Source organism: Triturus cristatus, chromosome 12, assembly GCF_964204655.1.
Source record: "Triturus cristatus chromosome 12, aTriCri1.1, whole genome shotgun sequence".
NCBI lineage: Eukaryota > Metazoa > Chordata > Amphibia > Caudata > Salamandridae > Triturus > Triturus cristatus.
In genome coordinates this window covers 2,998,770-3,025,089 of record NC_140595.1, presented here as the reverse complement: position 1 = coordinate 3,025,089, position 26,320 = coordinate 2,998,770, and the positions used below count along the sequence as shown (strand labels likewise).

At 51.2% G+C, this 26,320-nt stretch overlaps 1 protein-coding gene across 2 annotated transcripts in view; it reads right to left on the bottom strand.

The window, feature by feature from the left end:
- REEP6 (receptor accessory protein 6) overlaps window positions 1–26,320 on the bottom strand; it is an 87,136-nt gene that overhangs the window by 15,839 nt on the left and 44,977 nt on the right. For both annotated transcript variants that reach the window (XM_085638530.1, XM_085638531.1), the window contains exons 2-4: window positions 12,433–12,526; window positions 1,894–2,032; window positions 736–904 (exon numbers count right to left, since the gene is read on the bottom strand). In XM_085638530.1, the coding sequence (XP_085494656.1) occupies window positions 736–904; window positions 1,894–2,032; window positions 12,433–12,526 (402 nt within the window). The remainder of the gene's footprint in view (window positions 1–735; window positions 905–1,893; window positions 2,033–12,432; window positions 12,527–26,320) is intronic.

The following is a 26,320-nucleotide window of genomic DNA, read 5'->3' as shown; positions in this document are numbered from 1 at the left end:
AAATACAGATCTTCAACCTAGGCAGTCCCATCCTCTCCAAGGGAATTACAAAAAGCTGCGCTGTTTACCAGCAGTTTACAGTCACAGGTTGGTGCATCTTTGACTTTCAGTACCAACTCCTCCTTTGAGCTCACAGTGGACTCTCTCACTGGACTGTAAACACTCTTTCAATCCAAAGATACACACATCTTAGCAATTCCACACCCCACTCGGGTCCGTAGGCAGTGGGCAGTTCTATCACCAGGACATGAGAACTCGAATTTGCAACTCTGCTAGCTAGGTTTCTGTCCACAGGGCAATACCATCTCCTGGGCTTGTGACCCCCTACAGTACCTCTGCCCCCCAAGGCCCTTGAGCCACCTGCATCTCTTCCACCTGGGATCTGACCCCATCCCAGTCTGTGAAATAAAGCTCTACAGAGTCCTTCACCGACTCTTCAAGGCGACAGGACTGGGCAGGCCGTAATCGCCAAGAGCTGCTGCTAACCGAACCATATATGCAATCCATAGCCTTAATCCCTCAGGTATGGGACCCAGTGTTGACCCGCTGCAGTCAGACCCAGGTGCAGCATTTTGAGATTTGATAGGACTGAGTGCTGGTGGGTAACGTGCTAGTGGGGTGACCGTTTGCTGTAAAAGTTGCTGAGAAGGGGCGTAAGTTGGACCTATGTGCTGCCGTGCAACAGTACCAGCTCTGACCATGTGGTACAGCTGGCCGTAGCCAACGTCATCTTACCTCCTCTGGTGACGCTCTCCGCCGTGCTCAGGGCCTGCCCACTCAAGTCACTGACCACACTGTCCACAGTGCCGTGATGCTTCAGGAAGAAGGGTCTGATGAACCGAGTGTATAGAAGCTGTGCACCGTTCCAGGAGAAGGGAGCCATACACCAGAGCAGGAAGGCACACTGTGGAGAGGGAGCAAAAAGGTTCAGCTCCCCAGAGTACGCACACCTCCCCCTTCCATGTGCCCCCCCTCCCCCCCTCCAAGTCTCTTCAGGGCAATCCCATCCCGCACTTTAATCCTGATCCACTCCTGTTTTTAGCCCACACCCATCCTATACAATCACGACTGGCAAGGCCCTGACAAATGCACTCGTTTTGAGCAGCTAAAACCACTGTGAAATGCACCTGCTTGGTGAGCGCTGCCATACCTTCTTTCCTTCCGACAGCTAACTGTAGTCACCAAACCTCTCCAGACAGATACCTGCTTCTCCTTACTGACCACTGCCCTGGCATTCTAACCTATTCACAGAACCTGCCAACATCTCAAGCTTCCCTCCCATTAAACCTCTGCTCAAAGCCACTAGGCCCTCCCCCATCTCCACCTGATTCTTACGTAGGACACAATGTGTAATAATGAGTAGGAACTCTGCCTCTGTAACTAAGACAAACAAGAGGACTCCAAGGGTCAGTCAGCAGGCTTCTTGTGTGGCTACAGCGAGACAAGTCAAACGCTTTCATATCTCAGTTTATTTTGCAGCCAATTTGTTATGTACCAGGGAGTCTCTTTCCCTTAATAGGTGCTGGGGTTGGAGACTGAGTGTGACTGTGGCTAGCTGGGCTCCCTACGACTTCTGACACCTGCTTCTAGACAGGCCTCAACAAGGACAAAGGCAGCAATGAGGAGCCAGGTGCACTGGCATGGAGTTGGCAGGAGTGGAAGACCATTCAACCCCAGGAAGACGCAGCTCAAGAGCACACTGTGTGTGTGTAGGTGCCGCTGTGTCCCAGTGTCAGCGCACTACACTGGTACACAGTAGGAAAACTCAGTGGAGGCCTGAAAAGGAACAGCTGCCGGAAGCGAAATACTTCAGGCTCCATTCTTAGCCAACATCGTGCTCCACAGGCGTTGCCCCTGCATATCAAGAATGTCCACTCTCACCGCCAAGCTTACCTTTCCAATGTAGTAAAACGGGAACCAGAAGAGGAAAATGTCTGAGAAGAATTCAACGACACTGAAGAGGCCATACACCACCCAGTATGTTAGCCAGATGGTGTCATCCCTCTTATCCGGGCTCTCAATGGCCTTAATCCTGCAGATGTGGAGAGGAGAAACAGAATGAGCGTGGGCAGACAAGCTTGCAGTGCTTAATTTGCAACAGTTGTTGCAGGGAGGGGATACCAGCACTTAATAGATAAACCTGGTTTCAAAAGTATCACCAGACTGACTCACAGAAAGGGGAGCAATAGAGGAAAGAGAAAAATAAGGCAGGAAACTAGTAACAAAGTGAGAAAGCAGGTATGAAAAAGAGTGCGATAAAGAGACAAAGTGCTGGGTGGTGGAAGAAAGGCAGGAGGTTGGATTGAGACCAATAACCCTGGTATTCAGCTGCCTTGCCTTCATCACTTGTTTTTTAAAATGTATTTATACGGTAAGCACTTTGGGATACAATCAAGTAACAGAGGAGATGGGGTAATAAGTGGGGGATGCATCCAAGAGGAGGAGACAGGGCAACAGGAGCAGGAAGGCATAGCCAAGAAGATGCACTTAAGTAGGGGCATGGCTTGGGGGGGGGGGGGCATACAAGGCCAAAAAGAGGGAATGGAGAAGGAATGAAAGACTCCGCCAAAGGGCACAGCAAATCTGAAGTAGTGGACATAGCCAAGCTGGAAGTGTTATTTCAGTGCAGCATCCAAGTGCCACCACAATGTGAATCACTCAGTGGGTGGTGCAGCCCCTCCATGGCACTGCTCTCATTCCAACTTAAGGCAGGCAGACCCTCTGTAACAGCGTAAGATTGTACAACTTACAATCAGGCCAGAAATGGTTACGGTGAGAATGGAGGTAATATTTAATTTCTCTACAAAGGCTAATCTGTAGCAGTCGGGCCCCATGGCAATTGCGTTGAAGACATTTTTTTTTTCTCTCTTGGATGCTCTGGAGCACAAGCTAATGCTTTGCCCATCGTCTAACATCCTTAGTTCAAGGAAGAGTTTTTTTTAGACATATGTTGTTGGTTTAGAGTTGGAACAAAGTCCTCAGGCCACAAGGTGTATCTGACCAGAGGTCTTACATTGTCCAGATCCCCGTGGTCTCTTCAGAAGGCGAACCAGTCATAACTTTGTAGGTAGCAGAATCCCAATCCTTCAAACCGTGGGGTGGCCTCTCACAAGGATGACAAGGTGGGACGAAGGCTGTGGCAGAACAGAAGCTGGAAATGTTCTTATCCTCTTCACAAGTGTCTCTTTAAATTACTGGGCAAAATATGTCTCAGGGGATAAATGGACATGAAAGTTATTAGGGATAGTTAAACATGCCAAGGCCACAGTTATTGGATCATGTCGTTGCCGCTTCCTAAAGGCAGTTATACATTTTTGCTCCCTCACAATGCAGTTTTAATTTTAATATTGAATTTGTCAAATACAAGCCACACAGGGCACAGTTTTGGGATTTTTCCTTCATTTCTCCCCATTTCAGCGTAACAAGTCTTTGGTTCGCTTGCAATGTATTCTGTTTCTTACATTTATTGTAAACTGATATAGTTCTCAGTTTTAGATTCTCCTAATTAAGTTTTCATTTAAACTCTTCATTAAGAGGAGTGTCCAAGTACATTAACATTACAACACTATCAAGTTTCAGATGATACACAATGGGGGTTTTCACTCTAGAAAGGTGTATGCACTTAGTTTCATCCACCTTGACAGTCTTCATTGAACAATCACGAATTGAAAGGGACCTGCCTACTTTGTAACTCCACTTAAGTATCTGAGATGAGCACTGTGTCACCCTCGCGTACACCGCAGGAAAGGCACGGGTGGCAACTTGAGGAGGAAGGCTGTTCGAGTTTTAAGTAAGTCACCATCAGAGACTGTCAGAGACAAATAAAGGAGACAATATGCAGCCTTGATGCAGCCTTGATCAACTCCTCTTTGGACCACTACGCTAGTGGTGTCTTGAATCACATTCAACCTTGCATCTAAAGTGTTATTGCAGACAGGAGGCCAGGAACGAAACTATATTTGGTGTGTTTGAAGAGATGGTGTGCAGGTTTACCACTACAATTGATCAAGATGGCCTTCTAATCCAAGATCACACGTGTCCATGTCTAGGACGTTTACATATTGTGGAATGAATACAGGAAGAAGTTCAGTAAAATTGGAGAGTAAGAGAAAGCCATTTTTGGATGTTCCCAACTGGGTCCCTTCACATTTTGTGAACCTGTGAACCTAGCACTGACCCTCAAATCAGTAAATACAAGGTCATGGAAAATGTTGCTCCTCAGTGGTGGGATAAAATCTGCCCAACCAGGCACATTACTTGGTCACACTCCTTCAAAATCGTTGAGGAAATCTATATTTATCAAAGGTAAAAGAACAATTGTGAACTGGTTACTACTGAAATCTATATTTAATCAACAACGGTACAAGAACAACCGTGAACTCGGAGTTACCGGTTAATACTGAAATCTATATTTAATCAACAACGGTACAAGAACATCTATAGACTCAGAGTTACCGTTATTACTGAAATTTATTTTTATCAACTGTACAAGAACAACTGTGGAATCGGGGTTACTAATGAATACTGTAATATAGATTTATCAACAGTACAAGAACAACCGTGGTATCGGGGTTACTGGTTAAAATTGGTACAGTATCTAAAGCGGGATCCAAGGAACATGAATAAAACTTGTCAAAATAATGGAGTATAGAAAGAGACTTCATATATTGGGAACAGCTCACAGGACAATCATTTTAAGCGCTGCTGTGCTCTTGAATTAAATCATCATTACTCAATAGATTTTTATACTATTACAGAGAACTGCGCATTGCCAAATAGAGTGGGTCCATTACTACTAAACATGGTTGGGAAGTAAAAGGGTTATTCAGACCCATCAAACTATATCAGACACTGTGGAAAATTATTTAAATCTTTTGCACTTTCATTATTCCAGTGTAAGATTCTCAATTAACCAAGAATACAAACTGTGGAAATGTAATTGAAAGACATAGGTTTTGATGCACTGGAAAAAAAATCTTGATAAGTAATGAACTTATGGTTTTACAAAGGCGCAGTCAAATTAGTTTAATTTTTAAATACTTTTTGAAAGTTTGATATCCATTTAGAGATATAATGCATATTTAAGTTTGTATGGTTTTAAATTTGACCTGAACAATCTACTAATCTATACAATAAAAATTTACTGGAATGAATTGAAAAGGCGTATTGACTATCTGAGCCTCTTTAAGAGAAGGCCTTTAAGCCCCACTACAATGTTTTGGTTCATTTTCAATACCATTGACATCGTGAATGTCAGAAAATATATATAATTTTGCACGCGGGCTGGCGATTGAATTAGTTTTATGTGACGGGCTCAGTTTGAAAGCTGGGGTTTGTGGTGACGTAGTAGGTTGGACAGGGTCTTGTATTGCGCTAGAAAGGATTAGTTGTTTAATGTGTACTGTATTATTGAATAAGAGTGACGGGGCCCAGTGTTTCATTTCCTCCACCGTGAGAACATGGTGTGGTTTCAATGTCTTGCTTCTTTTGCGCAAGTTTCAAATATATTAAACTTAATGATTAACCAGTAATCAAAACATAGGCAGCTGCTGAACCGGGGCAGGGTTCATGTGCTGCTGGGACTCCAGATTGCCGCTCAGCATTCTTGTCCTAGTGCCCCTCTGTCACAACACTCTTTAGGGCAAATACTTGAGGCATTAGTGCAGTTCAGACACCTCTTGGGGCAAGAACCCTTATAAAATAATATATTTTGTACTAAACGGATGAGCTCAGGAGTCTAAGCGTACGAATATAAGCTGGGACAGCAGTCGCTGCCCTCATGAGGCAGCTGTGCAACCCCTGCAATGACCCACCCTGGACCACATCTCAATCAGCTGCTGGTCGGCGTTGGTTTTCACTCCCACTTTGTGCTGCAGAGATACCTCAACAGTTATACGATTTACAAATGAAATACCCCACAGACTAGAAGAGGTCGTGCAGTGTGATTTCCTGTGAGGTCACTTCTGCATCTTCTGTTGGGATGAAGTGATGCTGTTCTACAAAGATTTCCTTAACTTGGGAACTCCAGGAAGCTGGTAGTCCTTGGAAAGTGAAGGTCACCGGAGGACACTGCATAGTTCCCACCCCTGCACAGAGTCCAGTATTTAACAGATTTCCAAATAACCAACTGGAAGGGTGAGCAACTGCTCTTGGCCTCCACCAACAGGATAATAGCCTGGCAAAGGTTCAAGCAGTGACGAGAGGTCAGTGGAAGAGGACAGCTCCATACTCTGGGGTGCAACCTGCTACGTACAAGAGGGGGCACATAAGGGGAGCTCTGGAGAGAAGGATGCAAAAAGACCTTTATATTTTGGGGTGTAGCCTGTTCAGTAGGAGTGGCGAGAAAGTGAGGGGAACTTGACAAATAAAATTGGGCAGACCTCTCCTTACTACAGTGTGTAACCTGCTCAGTATGAAATGGGAGCAAGACGTGACAAATCTGGTAAGAAAGCTAGAAATACACCTCCATAGTCCACTGTGCAACCTGCTCACCATGGTAGGATAGCTCTGGAGTGAAGGCTGAGGGGGACACCTTCATACTCCAGAGTGTAACCTGCTTATAAGAATGAGAGCCATGGAGAGAAGGCTGGGAGCTAGGGGGGCACCTCTGTATGTAACCTGCTCACGATTAAAGTAGGGCTCTGGAGAGAAGGCTGGGAGCACACATTCATACCCCAGGGTGTAACCAGCTCAGAATGTGAAAAGAGAATGGAACAGCATCTCCGAGGAGACAGGAGCACAACTGTACTTCTGGGAGTAACCCACTCAGTGTGTGAGACAAAGGATGCAGCTCGGGGAGAGGTTTGGGAAAACACCTGCATATTCTATGGTGTAACCGTCTCAGTATGAAGGGGGAATGCGGGAAGGGGGCTCTGAAACCGTGGGCTGACGGCCGTTCACAGAACTGAACAGCTCCCTCCAAACTCGCCGGCTAAACTGCAGGCTTCGAGACAAGGGCTTCTCATGCAGTGTAGCTAATTGTTTTAACACAAGATAAATGTAGAGGTACAAGGGAAGGGATTGTTTTAGAAAGATCGGTGGTGAAGGGGGAACATCAGTCAAAAAAGATAAAAGAAAATATGGCGTTACCTACTGTAGAAAGGTGGATATCTGACTATGGTTACCCCCAACTTTTTGCCTAGTGTCTAGCTGGTTTTTCGACTTAGTTGGCCTGAGATCCTGCCATTCAGGGTCTCAGGCTGTCTGCTCTCTCTTTAAAATGGACTCCATGTACCCTAGGTACATACACAATTGGTAAGGGTCACCTTATTGGACCCTGTACAGTGTACCCTAGGTACCCAGGGCATAGGTGTACCCTAGACCTCCCAGGGGCTGCAGCATGTATTATGCCACCCCTGGTCTGGCCTTCCAATCAGACACAACTGGCTGATCACTCAGCTGGGGCAAGGTCGTGTAATCACCCCTTGCTTAGATATAGTATACCTATATCTACCCTTAAAATAGACACATGTGTACCTATCAGCCACTCCTATGGCAGGCCTTAACAATCCTGGAGGCAGAGTGCTTGGTAACATGTGAGATGGTGCTCTAGCATGAGCCGAGCCTGTCTGCAGCTTTTGGAACCATGTCCTTATAGCTGTTCTATGATATAGCCTACCATATACTCTTAAAGTACCTTATAATCTTAAACGGTTATGGTAACTATGGTTTGACTTTATCAAAACATGCCGTGTAAGGTGTCTAACACTTTGGAATAATACCCCCATACCACTTCTGGTGAGGAGGATATTATTCCCCCCTTCTAGAGGGAAAGACGTGTTAAAATCCTACTTTGCTGTTTAACTCTAACCAAAGCCTCAGCATCACAAAATGGATGCTGCTGCCACAGACTCGAGTCTGACCTCCTGCTGCTGGGAGTGATCCCAGCAAGGGAGGCCTGGACAATAGGTTTCCTGCTTGGGGAGGTGCTAGCACCTCCCCAGACAACCTTTAGTGTATTGGGGCAGGGAGGGCTGAAAGGAATGAGACATGCCTGGGGCACACAAGGTGTCCCATGCATAGTCCATTTCAAACCGGTGCTGGGGCACTCCAGCCCCAGTCCTGGCGCGAAACTGGACAAAGGGAAGGGGGTGTAACCACCCCCCTCCCAGGTGCCACCCATAAGGTGTGACCTAGCAGGCAACCCAGCCCCCCAGATTAGTATAAGAGTGGTAGCTGGGCCCCAGGAGATTAGATTATCCTGAACCTGCAACTTGAACAGAAACTCTGGACCTTCGACATTCGACGAAAGAAGAAGACTGAAGAATCTCCCTTGTGGCCAAGGAGTGGCTACCCTGTGCAAACAGGCACCATCAAGAGACTTACCCTTTGCTTTGCTGAAGTTCTACGAGGGACCGACTGCAGAGCCCGACCAGAGCCTTGACTTCCAGACTTCTCCGACCCTGATCCACATCCACAGCCGAGCTGAGATCCATGGAGACGACGAGAGACGTGGGACCGGCTACCTGGGAAAAGTGGCGAGTATCTTCCAGCGCAGCTTCTGAGGTACCCTCGAAGTTGTGCACCGGGGATTGAGAAGCCCCAACCCCAAGGACCATCTGCACAGAAGATCAGCCCCCCACACTCCACGAGTCCTGCGTGGGGCCCTTTTGCAATTTCCTGCTTGCCGCGTCTGTCCGGTTGCTTGCCCGTTGGCTAGCGGCCTTTGCGACGACACACCTTTGAACTTCCACTGCTGGTTTGGCTCCTCCAGACTGGCTCCCATTCCTCTGCAAAAGAGAAGCACCCCAGACCTTCCTGGTCTGCACCAGAAGCAAGTCCTCCGTTCCTCGTGGGTTCCGCTTGCCAAGGCTTGGTGAGTCCTAGTTCGACGTCGCCGACAGCAAGAGCCTTCGTGGGACAGCTCGCCTCCTGGTCCTGGTCGTCCTCGACGTCTCCTGGTACCCGTGGCTGCTACGACAAGCTTCACCTCTTCACCTGCAATGTTCACGACATCGCCTGGTTCCTTCCTGGTTCCACGTGGTCACTGGCTAGTGACCCAGACTCTGTCCCTTCTGCTTGCAGGTATCCTCTCTTCTTGATCCCAGCCTTGGGATCCACCGGACACTCTTCACTGACCGCCTGTCAGCAACTTTCCTTCAGGCATCCATAGAAGTCCACGACGAAACCCGACGCAAGTTCACACCTATGCACCCACAGCCCGTGGGCTAGGTAACTTGGGTACTTCGGTGCTCACAAGGGTATTGACTATCCTAGGGTCTAGTTTCCGAGTCTCTACTTTCTAGCTATACCAGAAGTGTCCTAAAACTGCTTATTTCTAACTGCTAGTGATTCTATTGACTAATGCATTACGCGTGAGTGTTTCCACTCTGCACCTGAATCCCGTGGGCCTCCCACTTCCTAACTGTTGGTAGTGTAGTGTAACCCCAGCGATTCCCTAGACCTATTCTATTTCCGTGACAGTGGTCCTTATACCACTTACTTAGTATATGGTTTGCGTGGCCCCTAGGGCCTAACTGTATTACTTACCTGTGTGACTTAATGTATGCTTAAATAAGACTGTGTTGTACTTACCTCGAATCTCATAAAGAGTGCTGAGGGTTTGACTAGAATAAATACACTTTATTTTATATATATATATATCTGTTGTGGTGTCCTTTCATTTGGTATTCAAGGGATTATATATGGTATCGCAGCTGGCTTCACATGCCATTCAGAGTTTAGCCTAAGACTGCTCTTGTCCATGCTACCACTAGGATAGCTGGTCTATAAGGTTGACTTTACAACCAATCACCATAAGGGTTGTTTGGACTGATATAAGGTGTACACTAGAACTAGTGACATCATACATCAGGCCAACTTCTCACACCTACGATTAACCTTTTAACTTCTGGTAGATTTAGACTTCCCGTTTAAATATGTTTTTTCCTTCATTGTGTGTGTATTTTGTAAGTTGACGCCAAACTTTGAAATAGGAAGTTGCATCTCAAAATGACAGGAAGTGCAGTCTGTAGATTCATTACAGTAGCAACGATGCCAAAGAAATATGTAACTTGCTCTTAGTTTCTACTCACAGGTTTACATTCATGGTACTCTTTTCCATTCATCCCAAGAACTACAACTACAACACTACTAAGATCTAAGACCCCTCCACCCCAGGTACTACCAACAGAGAGCCCTGCCCCTCCATCAACAGAACTATAAAGGGAGCCCCCCCCCCCACCCCAAGAACGGCAACAGTAGGGGGTGAGGTCCAGCAGAGGACCCCACTGCCCCATCCCAAGAACAACAACACTAAAAGGTCCCACTTCTCCACCCCAAGAACTACAACACCAGAGGGCTCTTCTCCACCCCAATAACTATACCACTAGGGGTCCTCATCTTCTGCACCCAGTAAGTGCACCACTAGAGGGTCCTACTCACCCACCTCAAGAACTACAACACCGGAGGGTTCTCCTTCTCCTCCCAGTCAGGCTGGGTAGAAGTCGAGCTGAGCCAGACTAGGAAGGACAATGCCGTGCCTGCCGTAGGAGGAGCAGAGCTTGCCTGGCTAGGGAGAGGCAGAGCTGAGCCAGACTAGGAAGGACAATGCCGTGCCTGCCGTAGGAGGAGCAGAGCTTGCCTGGCTAGGGAGAGGCAGAGCTGAGCCAGACTAGGAAGGACAATGCCGTGCCTGCCGTAGGAGGAGCAGAGCTTGCCTGGCTAGGGAGAGGCAGAGCTGAGCCAGACTAGGAAGGACAATGCCGTGCCTGCCGTAGGAGGAGCAGAGCTTGCCTGGCTAGGGAGAGGCAGAGCTGAGCCAGACTAGGAAGGACAATGCCGTGCCTGCCGTGGGAGGAGCAGAGCTTGCCTGGCTAGGTTGAGGCAGAGCTGTGCCAGACTAGGAAGGACAATGCTGTGCCTGCCGTAGAAGGAGCAGAGCTTGCCTGGCTAGGGAGAGGCAGAGCTGTGCCAGACTAGGAAGGACAATGCTGTGCCTGCCGTGGGAGGAGCAGAGCTTGCCTGGCTAGGTTGAGGCAGAGCTGTGCCAGACTAGGAAGGACAATGCTGTGCCTGCCGTGGGAGGAGCAGAGCTTGCCTGGCTAGGGAGAGGCAGAGGTGTGTTCAGCTGGGAAGGACAATGCTGTGCCTGCCGTGGGAGGAGCAGAGCTTGCCTGGCTAGGGAGAGGCAGAGCTGTGCCAGACTAGGAAGGACAATGCTGTGCCTGCCGTGTGAGGAGCAGAGCTTGCCTGGCTAGGGAGAGGCAGAGCTGTGCCAGACTAGGAAGGACAATGCTGTGCCTGCCGTAGAAGGAGCAGAGCTTGCCTGGCTAGGGAGAGGCAGAGGTGTGTTCAGCTGGGAAGAGTCCAAGCTGCGAACAAGCTGTACCTGGCTGGGATGAGCCCGAGCTGGGTCCGACTAGAGAGGCCCAGTTGTTCTATGGTCGGCTGGGGTGAGGCAGAGCTATGCCGCAGGTGCTGCAGAGAAATCTCTGGCTGGTCTTACCAATCGTGCAAAGGGCAGTGGATCGGGTCCTGTAATCATTAACTGCTCTGCTGACAGATCGATGCCTCCCAGGTACAAGGATGTGAACTTAGCTTCATTACAAGGTTGCACCTTCTCACTACCACAAGGTTTAAGGCTGACTTTTTACTATATTTCCGGCCTCCTTTTATGGAAACACACACAGGTTTTATTTCTAATGTATTCGAGAGTTAAAAGAACTGAATTCTACCAATAAAACTGAAGCTGCATTTCATAAGTTTCTTTATAACCAACACCTTGGATAAAAAGTCAAGCCCATCCATACAGCCTTCTTTGCCTGCGCTGGTGCCTACCCCACCCCAGCTGTGTGCCAGGGTGGCAGTCACCCACACGCTTCCCCAACTTCCTTGCACAGCAGACAGTGGCACCATACTGTGGCTGACCACTAAGAGTCACTGCTACCTCCAGCCAGTCACCCAGCGCCATACTGTGGCTGCGCAATATAAATCACTTCGCGTCATTCGGTTAGTGGCTCCTGGAAGTACCTTGCAGGACCAAAGTCTGGTTCTTGCAGGAAGCCAACCCAGGCCCCATTGTGACCTTCCACCACAGCAGGGGCGGGCACGAGAGCACTGAGGTCTGACTCCTCCTCCGTAGCTCAACCAATGCAGTATTGCAAGTGGCCAGTTAGGGAGGCGGAGGCAAAGTGGATGCAGTCAGAAAGAAAGGGAAGCAGAGTGATGCCAGAGAGGAGACCGCCAGAAGGACATGCAGAGACAAAGAAAGGCCACCAAAGAAAAGGAGGCACAGACATAAAAGACCACCAGATAATGGTTGGACGTGGAGAGGGGAAGCGATAGGGAGGTGGTACAGGGGGTTGCCAGAGAGAAAAAAGGGCCACCACAGGAAAGAAGACAGGGACAGGAGAGGCCACCAAATGATGGATGGCACAAGAGAGGTGGTAATCAGAAAGAAAGGAAGGGACAGTCCAGAGACTTCATACTCACGATGTGTATGCTGGATAAACGAAGCCGATGAGGTTGCACAGTAGAGATGCCCCATAGCCGAATACAAGGTAGACCCCAACAGAGCATGCAGACCCTAGGGAAGAGGAGGAGATAGCATCACTAAGAATGTCGAGCACTTTGTACAGCACGGGGGAGGGGCACTGAGAGACCTGGCTCCTGAGGTTCCAGTGCAGCTAGAGGCTACTTGGCTCCAACGGTGACACCTGGAGAAGTTTACCACTGGTGCCTGGGGCCACAGTATAGCTGGACCCCGCCCGCACGGATTACCAAGCTCTCCTGTCCAGCACTTGACTCTCTCTGGATGGTGGAGTGCAGGAGTCCAAAGCTTCTTCAAGGAGGTGATTTAGGCTAGACACTCAGAACACAATACACTCAAAAACCCAGTTACTTTTAAAAAGTACTTCACGACACGCACAAACCTAAATATCCCACCTAGGGTGAGATCAACAATGACAACCAATCCCTCCATTGCTGCCAAGCGGCTCCAGGTCAGGTGTGACTTCTTCAGCCAGCCCTGGCCTCTAGCATGCTGCGATTTACTCTTGCGTTGACGCAAGAGTAAGTATGGCCTCCAAAATCCCACCATGAATTAGGTTACTGGGTAAATGTAGCTTTAAAAAAATATATATTATTCAACAACACCTCCTCAACACCCGCTCCTCCCTCAAACACACCGTTGAACTCTGGGACCTACTCGACTACCTCCCCAGACGTCGCCTTCCTGGCGGAGACCTGGCTGAACCCCACCTCGGCACCCGCCATTGCCGTCCCGGAAGGCTACAAAATCACCCGCAGGAACTGCACCAACGGAATAGGAATCGCCATCATCCACAGGAACACTCTCAGAGTCTCGACCAACACAGACGACACCCTCAGCACCGCCGATCACCCGCACTTCCAGATCCACACCAACCCCATCACCGCCCTCAGGAACCCTCATCTACAGACCCACCCCCACCCCCGACCACAGTTCAGCTACTCCATCGCGGACTTCGTCAACACGCACGCCCTCGCCTCCACAGACTACATCCTTCTCAGGGACCTGAACTTCCACCTCGAGAACAACAACGACCGCAACTCCACCACCCTGATCGACAACCTCCGACTCAGACAACTCATCACAACACCCACCCACTTCGCCGGCCACACGCTTGACCCCATCTTCTCCGCAAGCCCCCACGTCTCCTTCAACCACACCACCGAACTCCACTGGACCGACCATTGCTGCATCCACTTCACCTTCAAGGAGCCCACCATGCACCACACCCAACAGATGCCTCGCTGCTGCTGGAGCAAAGTCACCAAAGACCAGCTAACCACCACCCTCGGCCAGCTCACCCGCCAACCCCGACACCGCCGCCCGCAACCTCAGACAGTGGATCGACGACTGCGCCAACACCCTTGCCCCGCTCAAACCCTCCAACAATCACACCAGCAAGAAAGCCAGCTGGATCACTGAAGACCTTCAGGCCTCCAAGCAAACCTGCCGAAAACTGGAGAAGAACTGGCTCCGTGAATGAACACCGGACAGCTACGCATCCCACAAGAACGCCACCCGCAGACACCATCACCTCGTCAGATCCACCAAAAGGGCCTCCTTCAAGTACCGCCTAGACAACAACGCACACAACAGCAAAGAACTCTTCAACATCGTGCAGGAACTCTCCAACCCCAGCTCCAACACCAACGACATTCCACCTTCGCAAGACCTGTGCGACTCGCTGGCCAACTTCTTCCACTGCAAAATCCCAGACATCCACAACAGCATCAACGCCACTACCGCCCCGACAACCACCGAGACCTCCGCCCCCACGACCACCATCCGCACCAACCGCCTGCTCTCCTGGACAAACATCACCGACGACACCATCAAGATCATGAACACCATCCACTCCGGATCCCCGTCCGACCCATGCCCACACCACATCTTCAACAAAGCCAGCACAGCCATCGCACCCCATCTCCAGAAAGTCATCAACATCTCCTTCGAGACAGCAACCTTATTGGAAAGCTGGAAGTACGCTGAGATCAACGCCTTACTCAAGAAACCCAAGGCGGACCTTAAAGACCTCAAGAACTTCCGGCCCATTTCCCTGCTCCCATTCCCGGCGAAGGTCATCGAGAAGACCGTCAACAAACAACTGACCCGATAACTCGAGGAGAACAGCATCCTAGACCCGTCCCAGTCCGGCTTCTGCAGCAACCAGAGCACCTAAACTGCCCTCATCACCGCCACCGATGACATCAGAACCCTGCTAGACAACGGAGAAACAGCGGCCCTCATCCTTCTGGACCTGTCAGCCGCCTTCGACGCTGTCTGCCACCGCACACTACGAACACGCCTCCACGACGCCGGGCTACAAGAGAAGACCCTGGACTGGACCACCTCCTTCCTCTCCGGCAGAACACAGTGTCTGCCTTCCCCCCTTCCGCTCCGAAGCCACCAAGATCTGTGGCGTACCGCAGGGCTCATCCCTCAGCCCAACGCTGTTCAACATCTACATGGCACCTCTCGCCCACGTCGCCCAACTGCACGACCTCAACATCATCTCCTATGCCGGTGACACCCAGCTGATCCTCTCCCTCACCAAGGACCCCACACCACCAAAACCAACCTCCACGAAGTAATGAAGGCCGTCGCCGAATGGATGAGGAACAGCAGGCTGAAGCTGAACTCGGACAAGACAGAGGTCCTCGTACTCAGAGCCACCCCCTTTGCCTGGGACGACTCCTGGTGGCCGACCGCACTGGGAACAGCTTCAACACCCACCGACCACTCACGTAACCTAGAGGTCATCCTCGACTCCACCCTCTCCATGACTAAGCAGGTCAACACCATCTCTTCCTCCTGCTTCAACACCCTCCCGCATGCTCCGCTGGATCTACAAGTGGATCCCAACCGAAACGAGAAAAGGGTCACACAGGCCCTCGTCAGCAGCAGATTGGACTACGGAAACGCCCTCTACACAGGAGCCCCGGCCAAACTCCTGAGACGGCTGCAACGCATCCAGAACGCCTCTGCATGCCTGATCCTAGACATCCCTCGCCGCAGCCATATCACTCCCCACCTGAGAGACCTGCACTGGCTCCCAGTCAACAAGAGGATAACATTCAAGCTCCTCACCCACTCACACAAGGCACTCCACAACACCGGACCAACATATCTCAACAGACGACTCAGCTTCTACACACCCACCCTCCAGCTCCGCTCCGCCGACCTCGCACTCGTCAAAGTCCCCTGCATCCAAAGAGCGACCTCCGGCGGCAGATCGTTCTCCCACATCGCCGCCAAGACCTGGAACACCCTCCCCAGCCACCTACGGCAGACCCAAGACCTACTGACCTTCAGAAGACTCCTCAAGATCTGGCTTTTCGAGCAGTAGCAGCATTCCCCACCCCTTAGCGCCTTGAGACCCTCACGGGTAAGTAGCGCGCTTTACAAATGATACGATTGATTGAACAACATGTTGCATTCTGTGACTTTTGTAATCATTGTATGCAGAGGTTCAACGCTCAGTATGAAAATGTCTGCTGGTTAAGAAGTCAGGATTCGTGGAGTGTTCCCACAAATTACCAGAGTTCACTTGGCAGCTATGGACCTCCAAAGACAGGAGTCCAAATGTTGTTTTAAAACCCAGAGCAACTTTGTCCCATTACATTAAGTCTAAAGAAAATGTTTTTCAAGGGTGCTCGCAAGTACCGTGTCTGCAGTCTCTGAACAGTTCACAGACCCCACTCAGTCCTGTGGCTACTAGTGAAGGTAAAAGGTGGTAGTGCATTTCACTTGACTGAAATAACTCCGGTTATGGAGGGTTGAACTAACTGAAAGAGGGGTGCACTTTGTGTGCCCCTCTCCCCCTTACCCCCCCCCCCCCAACCTCAAACGTATTGTTAGACCTGGCACCATTGGCGGAGGTCTCCCTTCCATTTTTGTCGTTTTTGTCTCCTTCGTGGTTGCGGTCGTTAGATGTTCTGGGCGCTGTGCCACTGCCATTCAGTGACACAGCGCGAATGCTCCTTATTATAAAATTACTGATGAACTGGTGTAGTCCTAGTAGTGCCAAGGAACATGTTAGGGAAGTCGAATTTGGTATGCTTCCGCTCCAAATATTAAAGTGCATCTGGTAGTAGTGATTGTCTTTGTATCCTGCATGTGCAACTGCCACTTTTGGAAAGTAGGTATTTTTTTGTCTGCGTCTTTGTGTGTTTCACTGGTATGTGTATTGGTCGTCTGGTTTAGAGGGCCAGGGCAGGCTGGGGCTGACCTGGGTCGAACGGAGCAATCTGCCGTTGAAGTATGGGGAGGGGTGACCCCTTTGATCTGAGCAGGGCTGTGCCTGGCAAGGTGAATGAAGGCTCCACCTCCCGCTGGGTATCTGATGATGGGCCCCCTCTCCCTGAAAGGGAGGATGCAGCCTCGTATATAAAGTGACCTAAGTCGACACCAAACTGGTTCTGGCTGGGTAGAGTGATTTGTGACTCTCTCAAGAACAAAGACTTTGGGGGTATAAAGATCTGAGCTGAAACCCCTTCGTGGTGTGTAACTTCGGGATGCGAAGACGAACCTCTGGCCGTAGAAACGAGAGGGAAAGGACTTTGAAACTTTCATCCATCCACTGAAGCAACTACCCAAGGGCCTGAATTGAGCTTGCCTCCTGCAGAAGTCTCAGGGACATTAGACTTCATTCATCAGCAGCCCGGATTCCTATTGAGAGAAATCCTACTCACAGGTGAGGCCTCTGACGAGAAATCCAAGGCCTCTGGATCTACTGTGGGGAACGCCGCTTTTGCTTACCTACGGAAACTATTGCTATCGCCATTGTGGGCCGCTGCAGCTGAGGAGCTGTGCCGCTGAGTGCCCACATTTGCCTTGTCTACGGAAACTATTGCTATCGCCATTGTGGGCCGCTGCAGCTGAGAAGCTGTACCGCTGAGTGCCCGCATTTGCCTTGTCTACGGAGACTATTGCTATCGCCATTGCGGGCCGCTGCAGCCGAGGAGCTGTGCCGCTGAGTGCCCGCATAGGCCTTGCTACGAGATCCATTGTTGACGCCATTGTGGGCCACCGCAGCCGAGGAGCTGTGCCGCTGAGTGCCCGCATAGGCCTTGCTACGAGATCCATTGTTGACGCCATTGTGGGCCACCGCAGCCGAGGAGCTGTGCCGCTGGGTGCCTACCTTGGCCTTGCTATGAAAAACCTTGTTGTTGCTATTGTGGGCCACTGCTGCGGAGAAGCTGTGCCACTGGGTACCTGCATTTGCCCTACTACGAGAATCAGTACCACCGCCACTGTGGGCCGCTGCAGCCGAGGAGCTGTGCCGCTGCAGACCCGCATTGGCTTTGCTACAAGAGTCCTTACTATCACTGTTTTGGGCCGCCGCCATTGAGAAGTTGTGCCACTGAGTGTCCATCCCTACTTTGCCACAAGAATCATCGCTATCGCAGGCCACTGCAGCTGAAGCTGTGCCGCTGAGTGCCCACGCTAGCCCCACTTCGGGAGCCTTGTCAACTTCCGCGTGCGCCACTGGGTGCCACTTTTACCCGTCCCAGGATTATCGTGAGTGCACGCTGTGGATCGCCACCACCTAGGAACTGTGGCGCTGGGGGTCCACCCGCACCTTCCCTGAGGAGCTGTGCCCCGTGCCCCTTTATATCCTAAATACCTTGTGCATCGCCGGGTCGCATAGATCCCGGCCCCGAACCAAGTTCGTTCCACCCGCACAAACCAGTGCTTTCATCGCTCTTGCGACACATCTGTAATTACGTGCATTGTGGTTCTCTGAGCATTTCTCAGTTTCGTGTTTAATCTATATAAAGATAACTATTTTTTATAACTGCTTGTGGGGTCTATTTTGTAGCGTCTTTCCTGCGTTATTGTGTATGGTCCTAAATGCTTCACACACTGCCTCTGAGATAGGCCTGTCTGCTCGTGCTACGTTACCACAGGGTTGAACAGTGGTTATCAAAGGGTGTAACCCCCTTACTCTGACTTGGGAAGAAGGGTCACTATTCGACATCGGCGTCAGCCAATGTCGACTAGAGACCCCTATTTCTAACACGTATGCTCTGGAGTCTCAGTCCATGTACCAGGGAAGTCCCAGAGCAACCTACCATGACTAGAAGGCTCTGGGAACCAGTGCAGAAAATGTTGTGCTCTGTGGCTTCAGATTCTATGTTGAAGCAGGGGAGGCAAATTCACTTTACCAACTCAAGCCCAAGAATATTTGAATAAAGTGCGGCTCCCCTCACGGTAGTTCAGGAGGGCGATTTACAGTTCTGTCTCCAGTCCCAGAATCCTGGGTGAAGTGCTTCTGTTCCCAAAGCAGCCCGAGATGTTAATTTACTATTGTAACTCCCATCCCGGAATATTTGAGAACATAATCCCCTTATATTACTTAAGGGATATTCCAACTTCAATCTAGAAAATTTTGAAGGAAGTTTAACATTCCGCAAATATTTTGAAATAAAATTTGAAAATTGTAAATATTAGTATTGTCTCACAATATTGGCATTGCCTGTCCAGAGGGCGCAATTTAACCCCTTCACCGCGGCAGGAATTCCGCCGCGGGCTGGGGGGGGTTTGGGGGCAGTTACGGGTCCGCTGTGCTCGTGATGGAACCACTCCGTCACGAGTCACGGGTGAGCTGTGCTCATGACGGAGTGGTTACGTCACGTCTCCGCCCACTGCGCTAATTGCCCGCACAGGCGGGGAATTAGCACCGCGTGGGCGGATCGGCCGCCAACGGCCGCAGCATGACGGAACCACTCCGTCATGAGCACAGCGCACCCGTGGCTCATGACGGAGTGGTTGCGTCATGAGCGGGGAAGGGGTTAAGGACAAACCAATGTGGAAATGCATTCACAAAGGGGCCCAGGTAACGTGATGGCTGCAAATAAGGTTCTAAATGTAAAGGTGAACTCTGGGTGCTCAAAATCCAGCCAAGCAGAGGGGCTGAAACAATCTGCTGTTTAGGGCAATCTAATTGGTCACCCTGAGTCAACCAGATTTGACTGCCTGGCAGTCGATCAGTATATCTGGAGAAACCTGCACCTTCCTTTACTATTTTACGATCAAGGGAGGCATGCCCCCAAGTAACAAGCCTGCGCTAATGCAGCTGTTTAACAGCTCTCTGAACACAAAGAAGAATAGTACCAAGGGCCTGGAAATCTGCCTTAAGCCTTCACTGGGGAAAAGAAAAAAAAAAAGTTCTTGAAGGACTGACTACTTGAGCAATGGTTGCCCAATATTCCTCATTGTACACTGAGGCAACTACTGGAATAGTTAATCCTAGGACAATTACATTTGTTTGCTGCGGCAACACCCTCTTGGAGTCCTTCCAGGCAGGCTTAGATCAGAGCAGAGGTACAGAGATGATCCTACGATCTATGCTGGAGGCCTTCACACATCTGATCGATAATAGTGGCGTTCGGGACCCCGCTTTTATTACATTTGCTCACGGCCTTCAGCACCATCGATCATTCCATCTTGGAAAGCCAACTGTCCGAAAACAGACTTTTCCTTCTCCATTTTGGGCTGGCTAAAGTCAGTTCTTGAGGTCAGTTTTCGGACAGTCATTCGGCCTTCTTTGGCTTCTCCACACTTGGAATCAAGCTGTGATGCCAATACCACCTCCCTTCCTTTTCAATCTATATGTGAGACTCCTCTCCAAAGTGCTTCTTGTGGCAGGGGCAAAGGTCTCCTTGTGGGCAGATGGCGGCTGGCGCATTGTGCGTCTTCAGACGGAGCCTTTGGGGCAGGAGACCGCGCTCTACATGGAGAACCCTTGCAAGGAGCGCAGCGCCCTGGAGTAACTGCGGAGGAGAACTGAGCGTCTGCAACGACGTCTCGAGTGTCCTGTATGAACTGTAAGTGAAAGGACTTGTTAAAGTGTACCTGTGCCCGAAGGTGTCAAAGCGCCAAGGAGGGCCGCCTGTAGCAGTCTAAAAGTAACCACAAGAAAGACAAATAAAGTGGCAGCAGCGATTCCCAAAAGCATGAACAAGAGCAAATAATCCAACAGGACGGCGGCTATATATTTATAGCAACTCCACCCCCATTCTGGCACTTCAAGGCTATGAGCTAATTCTAGCACCGCTGAAAATGAGAGGGATGGCTTCACCTGCAGGCCTGTTGAACAGTGAGGCTAGTGGTCTCTCTCTCTACATCTCTCTCTCTCTCTCTCTCTCTCTCTCTCCCTCCCTCCCTCCCTCCCTCTCTCCCCCACTGATACCTGCAGGCGGTGGAGAGGAAAAGCCTTCAGTCACAGACAGCCAGTCCCTCCGCCGCTGGGCACGAAGGGCTCCTCTCGAACCCTCCTCTCTGTGTCGGCCTTCATAACATTGTTTAACCGTTCAAGAGTGATCACAGAGGCTAAAGCCCCGTCACTTTTTTTGTTGTTGCAGATTTATATAGCTCGAACTCGACCCTAAGGTATTGGAGCGCTGTACATGAGCACCAGGGACGTTACAGACGGACACATTCATCATTTGCTAGGCGTGGGCAGATTAAGTGATTTGCCCAGAATCACAGGCTGTTTGTTGAGCTGACGCCGAGACTCAAACCTGGTTCCCCAGCTCCATAGTGGGCTGCTGTAGCCGTGAGGTTACATCCTCTCCCCACGTAAATCCCTCCAAATAGAAATCAATACCAACTAACGCAAGACGGTACAGTCAGCACCTCCATGAAATACTGCAAACATGTTCAAGCCACACTCGCCCACTGTCACGCTGCCGCACATCAGAATAGAAGAAAACAAGCATTTGCAATGCAATAGGTCTCGCAGTTACGCAAGTTTATGCCACTGGCATTGTAAATAACAATGCCTTTTATTTATGTTTATAAAAAGAAAACAAAACTAAAAGGCATTGTTATTTGCAATGTCAATAGCTCAAACTCACGTCAATGCGAGACCTATTGCATTGCAAATGCTTGTTTTTTTTGGGTGGAGTTTTATATAGCGCGAACTCGACCCGGAGGTATCAGAGCGCTTTACATGAGCACTAGTTATGCTACAGACGCACACATACATTTTACAATAGCGATCGCTTTCAGTGCCGCTTGTTATTGCAGTCTCTTGATTGGTTGACAGGCCAATTCCTGTTTACTAAGGGTTCGTCCCCCTTATAAATCTTTTCGTGACGTCCCGTTCCAACAATCTTGAAATGTTGTGATCTGATGATTGTTTTATAGTCTGTAAGTTTTAAGGGATCAATTTTTCGAAATAACTTTATAGTGATGGAGCTGCGTGAATCACTGCCAGGGGCAGGTGCCGGGGTGCCATCAGGTGCGGGTCACGGGAGAGCCTGGCACATATCGCCAGCTCGCACCAGTATCCGACCGCTGCTTAGCGCCTGGTTCAAGTTCCCACTAAGTGGCACTACAGGTGGACCCTTGGAGCCAGGCACAACTCTCCAGCTAGCGCCAACGTGTCTTTCTGGCAGCGCCTCAAAGCCAGCCAGTTAGACACCACCCTGACATCCCGGGCTTCAAGGATTAACGTTTGGGGGGGGGGGGGGTGATCCACAGGGCTGCGCACCCACAGAATCCCATGATCCTGCCTCACGTGACACTACAGATATGGAGGATTCATTCTGAAAGTGAATAAACACTCCGGGGGAGTATAAGCGAGCAGAGCCCCTCTGCGCCCCAACCCTGGCCCTGGCTCAGTGCTTCGAAGGGTCCAGCTTCGGAGGCCAGGCACAGGCCATGAAGGCTGTCCTATGACCACATGTCCTCTCTGAGGCCTTTTCTTGGGAAGTCGGGGGACAGTTTCCTAGTGTGTACTAGACGTGCAGAGGAATGTAGTCCCAGCAAGCAAGGTCACCGTATTCCTTCATCTAGATCCGCAGCTAAATTGTTCAATTTGAGTTAAACCAGAACTACAACTCCCACAATACTTTGTCGTCTACTTAAGGACAAGACAGGAACATAAAGTCTCTGATGACGTGGTGGCCAGTCACCTTAAGGGACCGGTCTGTAGGCGCGCGCCTTACACAGACTCCTGGGTAACAAGCCGGTACAGAAAAACGAAAGGAACAGAGGGCAGAAAGGCACGAAAAACGAGTGGCACAGAGGGCAGAAGGGCACAAAAAAACGAGTGGAACAGAGGGCAGAAAGGCACAAAAAAAAAAAGAGGGAAACGAGTGGAACAGAGGACAGAAAGGCACAAAAAAGAGTGGAAAACGAGTGGCACAGAGGGCAGAAAGGCACAAAAAAGTGGCGCAGAAGGGCACAAAAGACGAGAGGAGCAGAGGGCAGAAAGGCACACAAAAAACGAGTGGAACAGAGGGCAGAAGGGCACAAAAACGAGTGGAACAGAGGGCAGAAGGGCACAAAAACGAGAGGAGCAGAGGGCAGAAAGGCACAAAAAGAGGGAAAACGAGTGGAACAGAGGGCAGAAAGGCACAAAAAACGAGGAAAAAAAACGGGTGGCACAGAACAAGAGCGCACTGAAGCTGACGAGGAGGGAGTGGGAGGGGGGAGTGGGGGCGGGCGCAGTGGTGCGGGCCGCAGTTGTAAAAGGCAGGGAGAGGGTGAGATTGAGGAAGGGAAAGATAGGGATCAAAGGAAAAAACAAGGGGTGGCAAATGGTGTGCACTTTGATGTCCTCAGTGGCCCCGCGGCTCACTGAGGACATCAAAGCAAGTGATCAGGCAGTGCTTTTCAGGCTGCCAAATGGTGCGCGCGCCCAGGGCACATGCACTGTATTTGGAGGCCTGGAAAGCACTGTTTGCACTTCCAAAAGTGCTTACTATAAGTCTCGCCAGAACAGCGCTAAAGCGCTGTCTCAGACGAGACCTAAAAATGCTGCTGGCCGAGGCACCCACAGGGGGCCACTAGGGAGGTCAGCACTCTAGTGTCGCCTGAGCACCCCACACCCCTGCCCCCTTCAGGGTCAGGGACTCTGGTTGGAGTCCCCCCCCTCCCCCCAATCTCCAGCCTGGTTGCGGCGCACGAGGGGTGTCACTTCCTGGGCACCCAGGACTTGGGGGGAGGGTATACATCCCTCCCCCACCATTTTGGCGACCTCTTCTGAACGGGACGTCGCCATGTAGCGTGTCAGGTGGCTCGACGCTGTTCCGGTCATGCTTGGTGCCACGCGGCACAAATGAGCTTGGCGGCGGCGCTGCCACTCGGTGCAGGGTTGCAGACGGAAGGCCTCTGTGGCTACCCAATGGGACGTCTCTGCTGCCGGGCACGGTGGAGCCCTGTGGACTGGCAGAGAAAACATTTGCTGGGCTCACTGCGGGCGGGGAGTTCCTGGCCAGACGTAGTGGTATTGGGTGCAGAGTACTTCCCGGGATCGCGCACACCACGAAGTGCCGGATATGAGTAGATGCGCTCCATGGCGAGGCGGAGCGTCAGCACGGGAGCATATGTCCCAGGACAAGCCCTGGGGTTGGCCGCGCGTCTTTCTCCGGCAGCAATATTACCACAGGCGTGGGCAGAGAGTGAACGGAGCAACGGGTTAGCTTTCCGGTTCAGCTGCGCGCTCCTTTTCCCCACACCACATGGGCCTGCTCTCAAGATGCCGGTGGAATACGGCTTCACTCTGGGTCTCTGCCTGCCGGTCTCTGAGCTTTAGTAGATCACTGCTGGAGCCTCTGTTAGAAATATCTTGTTGTTCGTTTGTCGGCCCGTAGGAACATGAGGCTGCCCCTGGATGGTGTAGGCCACGGGGGGCTGTTTGACAGTTCAGAGACGGTACATGAAATAATTATGCTGATTCCTGGCCGAACTAGCATACTCCCAGGAACAGCCGGTAATACTCAGCGGGACTCCTGGAAACTGCTGTTGGCACGGGTGAGTTATGCCGCCATGGGGGAGGGGGTGCTCAGTCGGGCAAGTCTACCGGTGAGCAGTTGGTAGATCAGAGGACAGCAGTCCAATAACAGGTGTCCTTGGGGCACAGGTTCAAGTCCGTGTTTTTGCCTCGAGGGGCATGAGCAGGGAGCATTGGGGGGTTGGGATCGGTCGCTCAGCGCTCTGATTCTGGGAGGGACACCTACCTACCCGTGCTAGGCGCTTTTCCTGGTGGGGGTGATGTCCCTCGCACCCAACCCTCCGACGAACCCCACCAACCCAGATGAGGGGGCACTCTCCCTCGAACGCTGGATGAACGACTGCGCCAACACCATCGCACCACTGAAAAACCCCACCAACAGATGCACCAGCAGAAGAGTCAGCTGGTTCTCCCCGGAACTCCTAGACTCCAAACGCACCTGCCGGAAACTGGAAAACACACGGAACAGGGACAAGACGCCAGACAGCCACACTGCCTACAAAGACGCCATCCGCAACCACCACCACCTCATCAGGACCGCCAAAAAGACCTCCTTCACAGACCGCCTCGACAACAACGCGCACAACAGCAAGGAGCTCTTCACCATCGTAAAAGAACTCTCCAACCCCAGCTCCAACGCCAACGACATCCCACCATCACAAGCCCTGTGCGACTCGCTTGCCACCTTCTTCCACCGGAAAATCACCGACATCCACAACATCTTCAAACCCCGGCCGACAACGCCGCACCTAACCCACCGCACCCCACCACCCACGAAGCCCTGACCACCTGGGCTAACGTGAGCATCGAGGACACTATCAAGACCATGGGATCTATCCACTCCGGCTCCCCTTCAGACCCCCTCCCACATCACATCTTCAACAAAGCCAGCAACTCCATCGCACCCCACCTGCACAAAATCATCAACCTCTCCTTTGAGACCGCCACCTTCCCTGAGAGCTGGAAGCACGCAGAGCTCAACGCCCTACTGAAGAAACCCAAAGCTGACCCGAGCGACCTCAAAAACTTCCGCCCCATCTCCCTGCTCCCGTTCCCAGCTAAGGTCATCGAGAAGATAGTGAACATCCAGCTCACCTGTCACCTCGAAGACAACAACATCCTGGACCCATCATAATCAGGATTCCGCAGCAACCACAGCACCGAGACCGCCCTCATCGCCGCCACAGACGAAATCAGAATACTGCTAGACAACGGCGAGACAGCAGCCCTCATCCTCCTGGACCTCTCCGCCGCCTTCGACACCGTCTGCCACCGCACACTACGCACGCGCCTCCACGACGCAGGGATCCAAAACAAAGCCTTGGACTGGATCACCTCCTTCCTCTCCGGCAGAACTCAGAGACTCCGCCTCCCCCCGTTCCGCTTCGAGGCTTTCAAGATAATCTGCGGCGTCCCACAAAGATCCTCCCTCAGCCCGACGCTGTTCAACGTCTACATGGCGCCACTAGCACGCATCGCCCGACATCACGACCTCAACATAATCTCCTACGCCGACGACACGCAACTGATCCTTTCCCTCACCAAGGACCCCCTCACCGCCAAATCCAACCTCCATCAGGGAATGAAGGCTGTCGCCGACTGGATGGAGGACAGCTGCCTCAAACTGAACACAGACAAGACAGAAATCCTCATCCTCGGGTCCAACCCCTCCGCATGGGACGACTCCTGGTGGCCCACATCTCTGGGGTCCATCCCGGCCCCCACCGACCACGCACGCAACCTGGGAGTCATCCTCGACTCAAAACTCTCGATGACCAAACAAGTCAACGCAGTCTCCTCCACCTGTTTCAACACCCTCCGCATGCTCCGCAAGATCTTCAGATGGATCCCGACAAACACGAGGAAAACAGTCACCCAAGCCCTGGTCAGCAGCATGCTCGACTACGGAAACGCCCTCTACGCCGGAACCTCGGCCAAACTCATCAGCAGACTACAGAGAATCCAGAATGCCTCTCCACGCCTGATCCTCGACGTCCCGCGCCGCGACCACATCTCCCCCCACCTGAGGAACCTGCACTGGCTCCCCATCGACAAGAGAATCTCCTTCAAGCTCCTGATCCACG